The sequence below is a fragment of the Phyllopteryx taeniolatus genome, chromosome 6 (genome assembly GCF_024500385.1).
Source record: "Phyllopteryx taeniolatus isolate TA_2022b chromosome 6, UOR_Ptae_1.2, whole genome shotgun sequence".
NCBI lineage: Eukaryota > Metazoa > Chordata > Actinopteri > Syngnathiformes > Syngnathidae > Phyllopteryx > Phyllopteryx taeniolatus.
In genome coordinates, this window is record NC_084507.1 from 16,384,120 (window position 1) to 16,401,443 (window position 17,324).

General features: G+C 43.3%; 1 protein-coding gene across 1 annotated transcript in view; it reads right to left on the minus strand.

The window, feature by feature from the left end:
* Window positions 1–5,529: 5,529 nt before the first annotated feature.
* si:ch73-22o12.1 (nectin-2) overlaps window positions 5,530–17,324 on the minus strand; it is a 177,162-nt gene continuing 165,367 nt past the window's right edge. The window contains exons 7-10 of the mRNA XM_061776111.1: window positions 7,340–7,475; window positions 7,202–7,259; window positions 6,993–7,073; window positions 5,530–6,317 (exon numbers count right to left, since the gene is read on the minus strand). Of these exons, the coding sequence (XP_061632095.1) occupies window positions 6,105–6,317; window positions 6,993–7,073; window positions 7,202–7,259; window positions 7,340–7,475 (488 nt within the window). The 3' untranslated portion in view covers window positions 5,530–6,104. The remainder of the gene's footprint in view (window positions 6,318–6,992; window positions 7,074–7,201; window positions 7,260–7,339; window positions 7,476–17,324) is intronic.

Sequence of the window (17,324 nt, forward strand, 5' to 3'; positions counted from 1 at the left end):
TCGAATCACTATTTGTGCTGTGTCTTCTCTTCTTAATGATCTCCTGCTTCATGACAATAACGCTCAAGTTTGAGTGACACTGTCAGACAGGTACTCATTTACAATATGCTCATTATTGGGGTTGTGGTTTGCAGTAGTTTGCTGCGCCCTCTTTTTATTTGATCAGCTGATCCCTCTTTTCACTCCTCTCCTGACTCACACTCTCCCACGCCCCAGTGCGAGGGGATCGTCTTGACAGCATCACTCACCACGTTGCTGGCGCTCGTCCGTCTGCCGTCCTCTTGTTCTCCTCTCACACATTGCATCCTTCTGGCCTGGTGTTTGCACAAATAGTTGAGACGTGATGAACCAGGGAGTGGAAAAAAAAGGGAAAAAGAGGTTTGATATATATATTTTTTTAGGTTATCACATTTATAGCAGAACACAATGTTTAGACATACCACTGTTAGCACAGGGAAAAAGTATTGAACACATGAAGAAAGGGAGGTGCAAAAAGGCATGGAAAGCCAAGACAACACCTAAAATCAATCGATCAATAATCGGAGTTTCAAAAAGACCTGGAATTAGCATTTACTGTTGTCACAAGGAAAACAGTAATGCACTCCACCGCCATGGCCTGTATGCACGCTCATCACGCAAGGCCCCATTGCTGGAAAAAAAAGCATGTCAAAGCTCGTTTAAAGTTTGCTGTACAACATTTACACAAGCTCGTTAAATACTGGGAGAATATAGTCTGGTCGGATGAGAGCAAAATTTAACGGTTTGGTTTCCATAATACACACCATGTTTGGAGGAAAAACGGCACTGCACATCGCCTTAAAAACACATTACCAACAGTGAAGCTTGGAGGTGGGAAGATGATGGTGTGGGGCTGCTTTTCAGCAAATGTTACAGGTAAACGTCACATTATTGAAGGAAGGATGATGAATGGGCAAATATATCGAGACATTCTTGAGAAAAATCTGGGTGGACATTTCAGCAGGATAATGATCCAAATCATACTGCCAAGGAAACTCTCAATTTGTTTCAAAGAAAAAAAAATAAAGCTGCTAGAATGGCCCAACCAATCACCTGACTTGAATCCAATCGAAAATCTATGGAAATAACTGAAACTCAAGGTCCATAAAAGAAGCCCACGGAATCTTTTGAAGACTGCTTGTGTGGAGGAATGGGCCAAAATCACACCAGAGCAATGCATGCGACTAGTTTCTCCATACAGGAGGCGTCTTGAAGCTGTCATTGCAAACAAAGATTTTTTTACAAAGTATTAAATAATAGTACCTTTGGAAATATATTTAGTGAGAAAAATGGTGACGTGTTAAATATTTATTTCAGCCGCTGTATGTTGTACGTAAAAATTCACGTGTAGATGACTTTGCAAAGGATGATTCGTAAATCAGCTGGTTTTCGAGTATAAGGGAATAATAAAGATGGAACTAAATGAATAGCATTGACAGCTACTCACTGTATGCACTTTAAAACCTTAGGCGCTAGCTGACTAACAATACTGTCGCTAACAGCTGAAAACTCAAGGTAAAAGGAGACTAACCTCAAGGCGTTTTTACCTCCACAAAGCACAAATGCGAAGCAGGTATTTGGCTGTGTATGACTTACTCAGCCACTTATGCTAATTTCCATGGAAATGCATGGAACGCTAAGGCACGGGCTAAGGAAGACTGATTTGATATCGCCTCAGCTAACTTCATATATCCAGAAACACAGCCTACTGTATTTGTCCAACTTATATTATATTGAAAAGGTTGTCAGTTTGGCATTTCCTGTGTAATATTGTTTGTTTCGTGTTAAGCTAAAGAGCAGTTATCATCACAGTTAGCCTACCTTTGGCCTGTTGTTCACTTCGTTACACTATGGGCAGGTGGCTCTTCACTTCGGCCTACTTTGATTACACATAGAACAACCGTCGGCTGGTATAGAGCTAAAGCACCCCAAAACACTACTAAAGGCAATACAAAGTAATATAAGATAACATTTTAAAAAAGGACAAATTTAAAGCGACAACTGCTCTTTTAACACCAAGAGGGGGAGAGAATTGATGTGAGTAGGCTAGCTAACGTTAGCTAAAACCTGCTAAAACTCATGTTTAATAATGTAATGGCTTGTTTTAAATATGATTTCCAAAATTCTTTATTTTAGCAGAGTAATATACTTTTGTTTCAGCAGGAAGTTGTTGCAGTTAAAAGCGGCTATTACCGCCAGTAAGCTCGGGGCCAGCTTGTGGTACGCTACTTTTTCACGTTACACCCAGAGCAGGTTCCCTTCCCTGACCATACCATTGTTTTTTTTTTTTGCTATCTCTGAGTAACTTTTAATCAATTTCTCTCACTTCTAATCTGTTGCAGAGTTTCTTTGACTTTCGAGTGCACCGACTTACAACTTCTCCGAGTAACGATCTGTTGCTCTGTCGATTATTATTTTTTTTTTTTGCCGCTAGATGGCTGCAGCGGACCTCACGACATCTGTGCATCTCACTCACAATTTGAGATACAAGTAAAGTGAGTTTTCGAGCTCGGTCGTGGAATGACTTATACTCGTAAATCAAGGTACCACTGTATCTGACATAGCAAGGCCATATTGAGTAGTCGCCCTTAAACATTCCACTAGGTTCTGATAAAACTGCTTCTTAACCAATGACAACTTTGTAGCTCTTAAAATAGATGTCCAAGGTCATTGGCAGGGTCCCAGGCTTTATCACCTCAAGTAGGCCTGTACTTATAAACGGGTACACGTGTGCGTGTGTGTGTGTACTCACCAACCAAGCCAGCAGCACGCAGCCAAACATGCTCATCATGGTCATACACATGATGGTTCCATCAGGTGTGCTTCCACATTGTTGTTTCTTTGTTTGTCCATTCACACTGGTGGAGTTCACCCACTAATTCTCCAACCACCACCTTTCCAGGAAGTCTTTCCACCCTCCCCCGTGTTCAGCCGGGTTCTCTCAATCCTCGCCTTCTTCTCTTCTGCCTCTATTTTTAACCGGCTTAGAAGCGCAGAAGCGAGCCGACGTTTATTCTCGGCCTTCGCCGGTTACCTGCCTCGCGATTCACAGTCAGTTAATCTCATCATGCCGCACAATGTAATTGCCTGGATTTTTCTGGAGAAACGCAAAACATACGGCTGCAAGCAGTCTAAAGTTCTTACGGTTGCTTCGAGCCGGTTTCCTTCGCCATTCACCCGAGGAAGTGGTTAGACCGGTTTTGCCAAATGCAGAATTAGGTTGATCTTATGCCGGGTGTGCAGTGGCGTTCGGTCCCTATCCTGCTAAAGTAGCGGGAGATTACTGTAGTTGTATTTTACATTCACTTATAAACTCTCCATATAGGTTTTAACTCATTAATATTCCAAAGAGGAAGAAGAAAAAAATCTAAATACTTCAAGGCAATGAAAATTCATTCAGATTAAGCATTTTGATGATGCATGTACCTTAGCTATTAAAAAAGTATCAGTATCTGCATTGTTATTTATATCGATATTTGCGATACTGGCCCTGTAGTTACTTTGGTATCTGATCTATACCAAATGTTGCTTCATCACATATTAACTGTGAGAGAAAATAATATTATACATCCTGATATCGATATTTTTCCCCACCCCTAACATGTGAAATGAATTGAAAAAAATCGCCACTTCAATGCAAAATGTCCAATGTCCTTTTTGCTTTCCGGCATGGCTTCTCGAGATATTTTCATGCGTCTTAGGATTGATGGTGCCTCTTGCATTTTATATTGACCGGGGAAACTGATTCCCAGAGATAATAATGATTGATGCAGTGATAATCAACATACAGACTTCCGAATGCCACAACTTACTAGTTTTTTGAGTTACGAGCCGTCACTGGGTCGATTTTTTTAATTACATTTTTTTTTGCTGCTGCTGTGTGTTGTGACCGGCGGACGACTGGTGAGCACATCTGCCTCACAGTTCTGAGGACCGGCGTTCAAATCCCAGCCTCCCCTGTGTGTTCTCCCTGTGCTGTACTGTAATGCCCTTGCATGTGAGGAAGGAGCGCCACAGTCGCCAATGCACTTTCATCAAAAACACTCGCAAGGAGCTGCTGTAGGCCACAACTCACACCCAGACGCTCACCCTTGAACCAAGCGGCCAACCTGACTCTCGACCTTGATGTCACTAATTTAGCCGCGCCCCTAACTGAAGATGCGCAGACTTTGAAATTAAATATCGAACTTGAATTCCATTGGACTGGACTCAGCAATATTAATATTGGATGCTCATGTATCACTACTATACTGAGAGATCTACTAAACATCTATCTTTTGTCCTTTTATTTTTTTTCCCGTAGGTACACGTGACGTGACCAAGAGCCTTTGCAAGATAAGCCTATTTGGCGCACTCAGTCTCCAGGCAGAAAATGAATCACGCTGGTCTAAAATTGGCAGTTTTTTTCCTGTCACTGGAGGATGTGCAGCTTAAGATAGAAATAGATGAGTCAGACGAGATTTAGGTGCTTTTCATTGGACAGCAACCATTTTCAGCTTTGGAGCAGAGACCCCATGATAGAAAAGGAAAGACATCTGCGGTCCTTCTGTGTTTGATGTCTTAACTCACATTTCAAAATGGCACTGTTCATAAATATTGAAAAGGCGGAACATTATTTGTTCAGTGTTAGGTTTTCTTCCTAAAACAAAGCTCCAAAACCGCCTTAGTTTTAAATCCACACTGCCATCGGCTGGAGAAATGCTGGAATTACAGCTAGGTCCAAAAGGATTTGGACCATGACAAGCCTCTTAGTGATTTAGCCTTTACAAACCACCACGACAGATTTGAAATACAACAACCAAAGTATAATTGAAGTTAATACTTTCGGTTTAAAAAAATATGGCATTTAATATTTAGGAATTACAGTCATTTCATGCAGAGTATCAAAAATATTTGGAAAATGTGATAGAAATCACAGTTCATAACATTTTCAATATTCGGCAATGGCTCAACTGATATTAACCCAATAGAGTATGCAGCACATGCATGCAGCACATGGAGGCAAGAAAAAGGCACAAACAAGACTACAAACATGAATTTTGACGTTAAACATACTGCAGAGAGTAACTCAAGACTTTTTGAAGGCAAACTAAAGGAATCTTCAATGGCCATCTCAGTCCCCTGATATCAACCCCACAGAGCACGTAGCAGCAAGAGCTACAAACAGGCAGTAAGTGAAGAAGTGGCAAAGCATTTCCAAGAAGGAAATGCAGAATTTGGAACAGGTCGTAAAAAATAACCTTGGGTAACTAGCCACATGCTGCTTCATCAACACATCATTATCTGCACACACATAGCAGCATGCACTGGTAAATGTCCATTAATACAGAATGTTATATTTACTATTCTATTAAATAAATGTGGTATTTTGCATATTATGACTGTCATTCGTCAATTGTAAATGACATTTGTGAAACCTCTAAATTTACAAGTTGAAATTGTTCACTTCTTTATCTTTCATTTTAAATCCATCAGGGTGAAAGAATATTTCTGCACAAAAAAAGCATGGCAAACTTTTAAAAACTATTTATTGAATCAACAAAAACTGAATGAGTAGCAATCAATAGTCATTTTTTTCTTTAAAAATATGATTTCACAACATGGTCAACATTGGCACGAAAGCACTCGAGAGAGAAGGAAAACAATCCTTTAAATAATTGACCTGTTTAATGAGTGCAGTAGCAGGCTCTGACTTCAAAAAAAATTAATCCTTCACTGCAGAGGCAGAAATTGTATCAGATTTAATTTGGTAATCCAGAATTACCGTGTAATCCATGTCATCATAATACTAAAAGCTAAATAGTTATGTCCTAGAAATAAAAGTAACAGATACCATTGTGAAATAAAATGGTCAACTCAATTGGTTTCATTCAATATGATGTAACAAGTTATTTACGACATGTACAGTTAAAATATCCTCGAACGCCCCCCGAAAAATGAAGATTTTGTACTTTTGCTGGCTCAAAGTGGAAAAATTGACCAAAAAAGATGGCAAATTTCACATTCTCAACTCACGCCACACGCGCGCGCACACACACACACACACGCACACACACACAAACTTCTGTACAGTGGAGCATGTCCGCTTACACGAACATGGCGGGAGAAACAAAGCTGTCCCCGCGGCCGACGTCGGTACCCTGACCATTCTCATGGGACTTGTTCCTGCTGTGCTCGTAGAACGGCGGCGCTTCGTTGTTGCCGGGGTCGTCCCACCCAGTGGGCGCGGCGGCGTAGTAGTGCACCCGTGGCCCCTCGCCGCCGTTGTTGTCACCGTCGTCATCATAAGCATCCAGGTCCTGCAAGGGGGAGGTAAAGCTGTCATTATGGAACAAGAACTTGTGTTGGAGACTTGATTTAAAAAAAAAAAAAAAAAGAAGAAGAATGTAATTAAGCAGTGGAACAGTTTGCAGATCTGTCTCACAGTTTTAAGTTCTGGGTTTGAATCTCAGCCATGGCCTTCCTGTGTGGGGTTTGTGTGTTCTCCACATGCTTGTATGGGTTTCCCCCGGGTACTCCATGCAAAACATGCATGTTTGGTTCATTTCATTGAAGACTAAACTCTCCCCAAGTGTTAAAGTGAATGGTCGTTCGGTGATTCCGGGGATTTAGACAATTTTAAGTTAAACAAGGTCTCTAAACAATTAATCGATTATCAAAATTACTTGTCGGTTAATTTGATAATCAATTATTTGCTGCACCTCTAAAACACCTTAATTGAAACATTAGTCACCCATGTTATTTTAAAAACCTAATTGCTATTTACAAAGTCCAACTTTTGAAAATTCCAAATTGGCCCACGAGGTGAAACACTAAATCTTTAATCGTTCAACCCCTAATGTAAAATGACTACTTTTTTTTTGTTGTTTTTTTTTCTTCAAACGGTGTTAGGATTATGAAGGGATCCTTGGTAACATTTCTCCCCCTGTAGTTCTACAAGTCCTGTATTAGATTTATTAGAGTGTTATTCTCACTGTGACTGGCTCTGCATCCTGGGTTCTGTAGTACTGGCTATCGATGAGGCGTTCTTCGGCCGCGGGGGCGTTATTGGTCACCTGCCGCACACACAAACATTTTTTAAACAATGTTCCTCCATCTAAGTTTCGTTTAATTCAATTTGAATGTACTACACTGATTGTAATCCCTCAAGACACAATTCAACTAGTTCCTGCCAGAGACTCACCGGCTTCACGGCAGTGTTGTTCTTGTTGGGCGGCGGGGGCTTGTGCTTGGGGGGGCCTCTGGAAAACAACACCACGTTTTCTAAGCGAGTCCCCAAAACACAAGGTCGGCTACGTGACGTACTACGCAAAGCACTCACTCTCCGTTGAGCTTGTTGGCGCGATGTTTGCGGTACATGGCGACCGCCGTGCCGATGATGGCCACGATGAGGATGACGCCGATAATGGCGCCGATGATGCTGCCTGTGGTGGCGCCTTTCTCGGGAAGACGCGTGCCTGAGGAATGGGAAAAGAATGGATGTACTTTTTAGCCGTCGACTGACTGCCTTTTCAGTCATAGTTTTTTTGTCTTTTTTTGTGCGTCTACTCATGATAGACATGTCTGGCAATTTCCATGTTACAAAGTTAAACCGTATTCGGGAGCTGAATTTTGAAACTCAACTTATAGAAGTTTAGTGTCACCAAGTCCTCAAACTTCTCTACCAAGCTCTGCTCACATGCAATGCTGAAAACTCAAATGAAGGGGTGCAACTATTCTAATAATCGATTAACTGTTGTTCATGTTTACCTATATCATATTTGTATAAATACATGATATACTGTACATGTATTTAACTTTTGTCCGAAGACACTTGTCATAAAGAAAACAAAATTTATAATAATCACACCATCAATCTTAGTCACGCTCTTTAGCATATACAGGAAGTCAGCTAACCCGTTGTCTGCATTGGTCACATGACGTTCCGTTTATCACGGATCTGAAGTTAAACAAAATTACTTGTGGATTAATTTGAAAACCGATTAGCTGTAGACTAATCGTAAGTAAGTTAATTGAAGCACTCGTCACCCATGTCATTCTAAAAACTTAAATACTATTTACAAAGTCAAAGTTCCCAAAATTCCCAATTGGCTCACTCGGTGCAACAATAGTATTTAAATTAATATTTTATATTGGAAGAATTATATAGTTAGTCCTGTGCTTGTTGTTGACACATTTGCCAAGCATTTACACGTGTATATAAAATATTAAATGTCATTACTAGCCTAGTTACAAATGTGTTATAAGCATTTCATAAGAGTAACCTTATTTTAAAGTCGATGATTAGGACTAAGCATGCATTAGGTTGCACTAAAACTACGACATCATGACACACACATACAAGTGTTCTCACTCATACAGACATGCCCAGTATATAGCAATATAGTGATGTCATTATACTGTAGTCTTCCCAGGAGGATTATGCTAATGAGGTGGTTAAAGGGCAGAGAAGATGTGAAGATGACTTGATGAGAACAAACCGTGTTCCAGCTAATTGGACAGGTCATGATTTAGTGTTTTTGTGCCCGTCTAATTACATTTCTCTTCAAACAATACACATCTCCTACTAAAAGCGTGTTTCCTGTGTCGCACATTCAAAAGTGTCTTCACATGCTGTGCTCTTAACATATATTTATGGACCTCAATAAGTATGAGAAGAACACATTTTGCATGATCTCATTTACTGTCATGCAAAATATATTTACATAACTTTCTGGGGGAAAACAACATCACATGGTGTGCTCATACCATCGTATCATATCATAAAAGTCCTCATTGTGAGACAAATAAAGGCTTATTCTCTTCTATTAGTCTTCACTGTCGAGAGCTTCGCCTTTTGGCTAAACTCCTTCTTTACCAGAACGGACCGATACATCACTGGAGACGCTGGACCGATCCGCCTGTCGATCTCCCGTTCCATTCTTCCCTCGCTCGTGAACAAGACCCCAAGATACTTGAACTCCTCCACTTAGGGCAGGATCTCATCCCAGCCGCTTCACACTCGGCTGCGAACCGCTCCAGTGAGAATTGGAGATCACGGATTGATGAAGAGAACAGAACCACATCATCTGCAAAAAGCAGAGATGCAATTCTGAGGCCACCAAACCGGACCCCCTCTACGCCTCAGCTGCGCCTAGAAATTCTGTCCATAAAAGTTATGAACAGAATCGGTGACAAAGGGCAGCCTTGGCGGAGTCCAACCCTCACCGGAAACGAGTCCGACTTACTGCCGGCAATGCAGACCAAACTCTGACACCGGTCATACAGGGACCGAACAGCCCGTATCAGGGACTCCCCGAGGGACACGGTCGAATGCCTTCTCCAAGTCCACAAAACACATGTAGACTGGTTGGGCGAACTCCCATGCACCCTCAAGGACCCTGCCGAGGGTGTAGAGCTGGTCCACTGTTCCATGGCCAGGACGAAAACCACACTGCTCCTCCTGAACCTGAGATTCGACTTCCCGACGGACCCTCCTCTCCAGCACCCCTGAATAGACCTTACCAGGGAGGCTGAGGAGTGTGATCACCCTGTTGTTGGAACACACTCTCCGGTCCCCCTTCTTAAAAAGGGGGACCACCAAACCAGTCTGCCAATCCAGAGGCACTGTCCCCGATGTCCACGCGATGTTGCAGAGGCGTGTCAACCAGGACAGCCCCACAACATCCAGAGCCTTTAGGTGTAGTTGAGGAGGTCTTTGAAGTATTCGCCCCACCGCCTCAGGAGTCCCACGGGCCAAAAAGGCCCGATAGGACTCCTCCTTCAGCTTGACGGCATCCCTCACCGTTGGTGTCCACCAACGGGTTCGGGGATTTCCGCCACGACAGGCACCGATCACCTTACGGCCACAGCTCCGGTCGGCCGCCATCGGCAATAGAGGCGCAGAACACACTCGGAACACACTCGGACTCAATGTCAATGTCCCCCGCCTCCCCCGAGACGTGGGTGAAGTTCTGCCGGAGGTGGGAGTTGAAACTCCTTCTGACAGGGGATTCTGCCAGACGTTCCCAGCAGACCCTCACAATAAGTTTGCCAGGTCGGACCGGCATCTTCCCCCACCATCTGAGCCAACTCCCCACCAGGTGGTGATCAGTTGACAGCTCCGCCCCTCTCTTCACCCAAGTGTCCAAGACATGCGGCCGCAATTCCGATGACACGACCACAAAGTCGATCATCGAACTGCAACCTAGGTTGTCCTGGTGCCAAGTGCCCGTGTGAAAACCCTTATGCTTGAACATGGTGTTCGTTATGGACAAGCCGTGATGAGCACAGAAGTCCAATAACAGAACTGCGCTCGGGTTCCTCCCAATCACAGCTTTCCAGGTCTCACTGTCATTGCCCACGTGAGCATTGAAGTCCCCCAGCAGAACGATGGACTCCCCAGTGGGAGCGCTCTCCAGCATCCCTTCCAAGGACTCCAAAAAGGGTGGGTACTCTGAACTGCTGTTTGGTGCATAGGCACAAACAACAGTCAGGACCTGTCCCCCCACCCGAAAGCGGAGCGAGGCTACCCTCTCGTCCACCGGGGTAAACCCCAACGTACAAGCGCTGAGTCGGGGGGGAATAAGTATACCCACACCTGCTCGGCACCTCTCACTGTGGGCAACTCCAGAGTGGAAGCGAGTCCAACCCCTCTCGAGAGGACTGGTACCAGAGCCCAAGCTGTGTGTGGAGGAGAGCCCGACTATATCTAGTCGGAACGTCTCGACCTCACACGGGCTCCTTCCCTGCCAGAGAGGTGACATTCCACGTCCCTAGAGCCAGCTTCTGTAGCCGGGGATGGGATCGCCAAGGTCCCCGCCTTCGGCCACCGCCCAGCTCGCACTGCACCCGACCCCTGTGGCCCGTCCCACAGGTGGTGAGCCCATGGGAAGGGGCACCCACGTTACCCTTTCGGGCTGTGCCCGGCCGGGCCCCATGGGTGCAGGCCCGGTCACAAGCCGCTCGCCTTCGAGCCCCACCTCCAGGCCTGGCTCCAGAGGGGGGCCCCGGTGACCCGCGTCCGGGGAAGGGAAAACGTCTTCCTGAATTGTTTGTCACCATAAGGGTCTTTGGAGCCATCTGATCCCTAAGGGTCTTTGGAGCCGTCCAATCCCTCACCTAGGACCTGTTTGCCATGGGTGACCCTGCCAGGGGCATAAAGTCCCAGACAACTTAGCTCCTAGGATCATTGGGACACACAAACTCCTCCACCACGATAAGGTGACAGGTCAAGGAGGTGGTAAACTAACTATTGTAATATATAAAATAATATACATCCATCGTTTATTGTTTCTCCTCATAGGGGTTGTGGTGGGTGAACTGAAGCTGATGATGACGTACAATATTTATTTTACAACAATCTGTACAAAAAAATACAACTATAAAAACATTTGCTGGTATAACTATTTGATTAATTAAAAATAACATGAAAAATAAGTAACTGAACAAGTAGATAAGCTAATTATATAAATGTATTACTATGGATCTGACGATCATTTGTGAAGATGAAATGACAAAAATAATGAAATAATCATTTTAAACTTCATACGTTATGTTTTTTTTTTTTTTTTACACGCTATGCGCCGGCACGGTTGACGACTGGTTAGCACATCCGCCTCACAGTTCGGGGGACCGGGGTTCAAATCCCGGCTCCGCCTGTGTGGCGTTTGCATGTTCTCCCCGTGCCTGCGTGGGTTTTCTCCGGGCTCTCCGGTTTCCTCCCACATCCCAAAAACAACAACACTCTATCTAATAATAAAAACAAAACCACTAAAGACAAAATAAAGTGTATTATGAAAATGGCAATTTACATTTATGTGTTGAATTTTCTTTATTTTTATAACGGTAGTATGGAATTTTGAAACCTAATAATACCGCATCAGATCATCACTTGTGTTGGTATACAAAATGAAAATGATGAAGATCAAATATTACATTTAAAAAATATAATCTATCCTAATTTGCTCTCACTCGCTGCTTTAACTTAAGTTTTTTTTCCCCTTCTAAAGGCAAAAGTCCTATTGGGAAAGTATCATTTATATTAAGTAAAGATATTTGCTTAGCATTTAGATTTTTTTCGCCCTCAACAATTTGCATGCGAGCTTTCACGTCTCCTGACGTAATCATCTGTAATGGCAACCGTCATCCACATGGTGGCGCTGTGCCTCCTCAAACACACCCCAAACGCGCACTTTGCCTCACTGTGCAGTATTTGTTATGTCAGTGTGACCGCTCCTCATTGCAAGAATTGTCTTTTTCATCAGGACACTCATCGTCCTCCATTTTGAACCCACTGCAAAAAAAGGTCCCATTTCGCGGCCGCCCCTTTATCTCAACAGGCATCATTATATGGCCCCCAGTGGCCATTGTGACTCAGCGACAAGGAGGCCGACACACTCCCGCCTCTTTGAGAACCTCTGCCAGGGAATCCTGGAGGGAGGGGAACGAGACCGAGGAGAGGGAGGCCAATTTAAAGCATGCAGGTGCAGCACGTCAACGTGACCCGAGCGCGCCCCCCACTCTATTCCATAATGGAATAACCACACAATGCACTGGCACACATACACTATGATCTCTCTCTCTCTCTCTCTCTCTCTCTCACTCTCACCCACACCCACACCCACACACACACACGCAACTTCACTGCACGATAACTACAAAATGCAATTTCCCTCAGAAATACTTTATGGAATAATGTATCTGTAAATTCTAGGAGATGCTACCGACCGAGCCAAAATGAATTCATGACTATAAATCTCGATTTTTCCATCACAAAATATCACAATCTGCATACCTCTAAAGCAGAATTCCGCTATTCGGAATTCTCCCACGAAATACTAGAAAACTTCGGCGGCTTGGATGACGATGTCACAAGACCGCGGTGTGCATTTAAATTTTTCTTTGGGTTTTTTGTCAACACTTATAAAATGCAAATTATTATAATTACTGTTGTGCCTTGTGATAAGAGTTGAATTTGTTCCGTGACAACGGTCGCAACTCAAAACACACAAATTATAAATCATCTTTCCCCACTGGAATGAATAGAAATGCCATCAATCCGTGCCAGCCCCCCCCCCAAAAAAAACACTTTCATGTAGTGTTTTTTTATTAATAAAAATAGCACTCTGTAATATTCTACTGTAAGAAAGAGAGTAATGATCAAATTAACTAGAACGTAAAGAAAATAGTTTTTGCCGCCCGATGCACATCATTAGTGGATGCGCGTGGGCATTGTGTTTTTTGCTTAATAAATTCCATTTGTCGATCTAATTTATTGTCCAGTCAGCAAACGTTGGAGAGGAAGATGAATGGACGCAGCATTCTGTTGGGGCTAGCTTTTTAGATTAGCTGTAAATTACGACTCCAATTACCACACCTCCACTTGCTGCTCTGTCTGCTTACTGGGCTAAGACAGCTACTTCGTAGTCCAGGGGGGCTTGCAGACCACTGCGCTCCGAAGATATGTAAATACTCGGGAGTGTCGTAGTTATGAACTCAAAGTCTCTGAATGGTCGTGATTTCAGCAAGTGCTGGCGAGCATATGCTAATTTATTGTGGATATTGACTATTTTTGGTGTCATAGGCGAAGAATTTTGGTAAGAATATCCATGACTGTCATAAGCAGCTGCTGCCGACCAGCACCTTGCTGCATGAGCTGGCTCTTGTTATCGGTTCAGTTTTAAAATTTTTATATCGGACCTATCGTGTGTTTTGCCTGTTTTTTCCCCCCAATATCGGTACCAATAGTTATCATGCATTGCTAATAGTCCTACGTACAATTGCAAGGAGTGATTTCATTATCTACGGTCCATGATATCATTAAAAGATTCCGCGAATCTGGAGAAATCTATGCACGTAAGCGGCAAGGATGCCTGTGACCTTTGATCCCTCAGGCGGCACTGCATTAAAAACCAGCATAAAGGATACTTCCACGTGGGCTCAGGAACATTTCAGAAAACCACAGTCAATTAACACAATTTGTCGCTACATCTATAAATACAAGTTAAAACTCTACTATGCAAAGTGAAAGCCATATACTGTGTATCAACAACACCTACAAATACCACTGGCTTCTCTGGGCCAGAGCTCATCTGACTTGGAAAGTGTAAAAGTGTGCTGTAATCTGACGAGTCCACATTTCAAAATCATGCATGTCGTGTGCTCTGGGGCAAAGAGGAAAAGGACCATCCAGATTGTTATCAGTGCAAAGTTCAAAAGTCAGCATCTGTGATGCTATGAGGGTGTGTGAGTTCTCATGGCATGGGTAACTTTCACATCTGTGGAGGCAACATGAATGCTGAGCGGTACATACAGGTTTTGGAGCAACATTTGCTGCCATCCAAGCAAAGTCTTTTCAGGGAAGTCCCTGCTAATTTCAGCAAGACAATGCCAAGCCACATTCTGCACGTGTCACATAGTAAAAGAGTTAGAGTACTAGATTGGCCCATTGAAAATGTTTGGCACATTATGAAGAGTAAAACAAGACAACGGAGACCCCGGACTGTTCAACAACTGAAGTTGTACATAAAAAAAAGAATGGGAAAGAATTCCACCCCACAAAGCTTCAACAATTTGTATCCTCAATTGCCAAACGCTTATTAAGTTACCATCACATTATTATTAATGTGATGGTAAACCATTGGTAAACATGCCCCTGTCTCAGTTGTTTGGAAAATGCTGCAGACATCAAATTCAAAATGAGTGAATATTTGCAAAAATAATAATACTAATAAATATTTTTTTTTTTTAAACTCCAAAATGTATCACTTTTAAACATTCAATATCTTGTGTTTGTAGTGTATTCAATTCAATTGAATATACTGTACATATATATTTCTAATTCATTTTCTTCTGTTTGTATATCATGATCTGTGCCATGCAGTTAGTTCCCTTTTGGAGCTTGGGTGGAGCTTTGTGCCTCGCCTTGCCCTCTCTCTCTTCAGCAATCACCTACTCGCCCGTGCACCTGTTCTCAATCAGCACTCATCACTCCCTGCACACAAGTCTGCCTGATCCAGGAACTCAGCGGTAGAGTATTCGCACTTGTTTGTGGTACACAAACAGGCCGACTCTCAAACCTACTCGTGTTTGTAAGTTGATTACCTGGCTATCCGGACTTGTACTTATCCTCTTGTGTTCCAGTATTCCTTCCGTGTCTCTCGCTTCACTGCCCGCTCCAACCACGCCGCTCACGCTTCCGCCTCCTGTCAGTTCCTCGCTCCTTCGGACCACCCTCACGCATTGGAAATACTAACCCGGAGCAAGTTCTTTAATAAACCATTCTCCTCTACTCCCTCTGTCTGCTTTTGGGTCCAGTCCAATACTATACGATTACATATCGTGACTCTCTCTATAAATAAATAAATATATATACATATATGTGTGTGTGTGTGTGTGTGTGTGTGTCCATATCCCCTGGAGAAAACTCCACCAGCTGTCACTGCATAATAGGGAGCTCCTGTGTTGTATTGGATCATGGCCACTGGCTCCGACATATTTACACAAACACGCAGCGCAGACGAGAGCCCTTTGACACTCTATTGTTCCTGCCCCGGCAAACAAAAAACCCAACTCACCCTCCCAACATGCATGCGCATATGCATATTTAATAGGTAGAAAGAAAATGAAGTGCATCCCAGCGAAGAAGGAGAAGGCAGCAGCACTCTGACTGAATCAAGTGGTGTTTGTGGAAGTGAAAAGGTCACTGATGCTCCTTTGGGCGGATCAATGTGAGGAGCGGCCTGTTAGTTACACATGTATACCTTCCTATCCGTCCTCTACGCCCTGACCCGTCACTCAAACATACACCAGCGCTTTCTCATGGGGCCCAGAGGAGGTGGTGATGAATCAGATGATTCTGATTCTGATGGGAGTGATGTTGGGAAGAAGTAGAGGAGGCGGAGATGAGGCTGGATGCTTGGCTGCAAGTGTCAGAAATGATAGCAGATCCACTTGAGCAAGTTGAAAATGGTGCCAGGCTATTTGATGCATTGATGTCAAGGAATACTTAAACTTTTATAACCTCCAGCATTAGATGAGGTCATGTTCATTTTTTTTCTCTCTCAGGATCTCTCGATCCAATAACTGGTTTCACAGTAAATCTATAATACAGATATAACACAAGGGATTTCTGTGAGATTTGGGTTGACTACCGTCGGGTTAATTTGACATGGCCGGATGTACTCTTTCACTCCAGTCATGTGGACTTTGGTAATGAACATAACACAATGTGTTTCCCCCCCCCCCACCACAAATCCATTTGCTGGATCAGGTGGGTCAGTGCCATGCCACGCTTGTGCCCGATTCAAGCGTACTGTAACAGCAAAACAGGGAAAAGAAAATCCTCAATCAGATAGCAAGCTGACTGACAGGCCAACTAACCAGACCCTCCAAAATCCATCCATCCAACTGACTGACTGATGAATCAAGCATCCGACTCAAAAAAAAAAAAAAATGACCGAATGAAAAAAAAACAACAGACCATCAAACCAGCCTTATCATCCAATCAATTGACCAACTGATGAATCAACCATTCGACCAACAAACCAAACGACCAAACCAACTGACTTACTGAATGACACAGTACCTAACCAACAAGCAATGTATAAACCCAGAAAACAACTGACGGGATGTCAAACCAACAACATGATTGACCTTCTGACAAACCAACTGAGCAACCATGCAACCAGCCTATATAATTTAAACTTCCTGCCCACAAGCTAAATCTGCCCTTGCACGCAAATTATATCTGGTCTGCAGAACCATTTGATAAATACGGTAGAACTAGCTCACAAAGCAAGCATATTGGTAACACTTTCTTTATGTTTTAAACATGTACACGAGGTAGCATAATGCTGCAGGGGACCAGTGTCATTAGTTGCACTAACATTTGAACTCAAGGTACCAGATTTACCTCGAACAAAAGCAGCGATAAACTGTACATGACTAGAAACAACAACACTGTCACTATTACACCATGCCTGTACAAATTAATACAATAAAAAGGTATGACACTGACAAACGTGATAATTTTAACTACAGCAAAGCATTCTAGGAACCACCTCCTTCTCTGATTCTCTACGCCACAATAACGTTTTTAATGGCACGAAGTGAAGCGTTGATGACACACAAACTACAGATCCTGGTGCAATAGCTGCCTTACCAAACGAAAGGCTACCCGCGATCGTTCCATAGCTTCGTCTACATGCGGCTTGAATACTGTGTACCTTTGGTAGCACAAACTAGCTGGCAGCTGGATTCCCCACCATGCCTAGCGGCATTTTGTAAATAGTTGTTAACTGACCAACCAACACAAATACTAACTA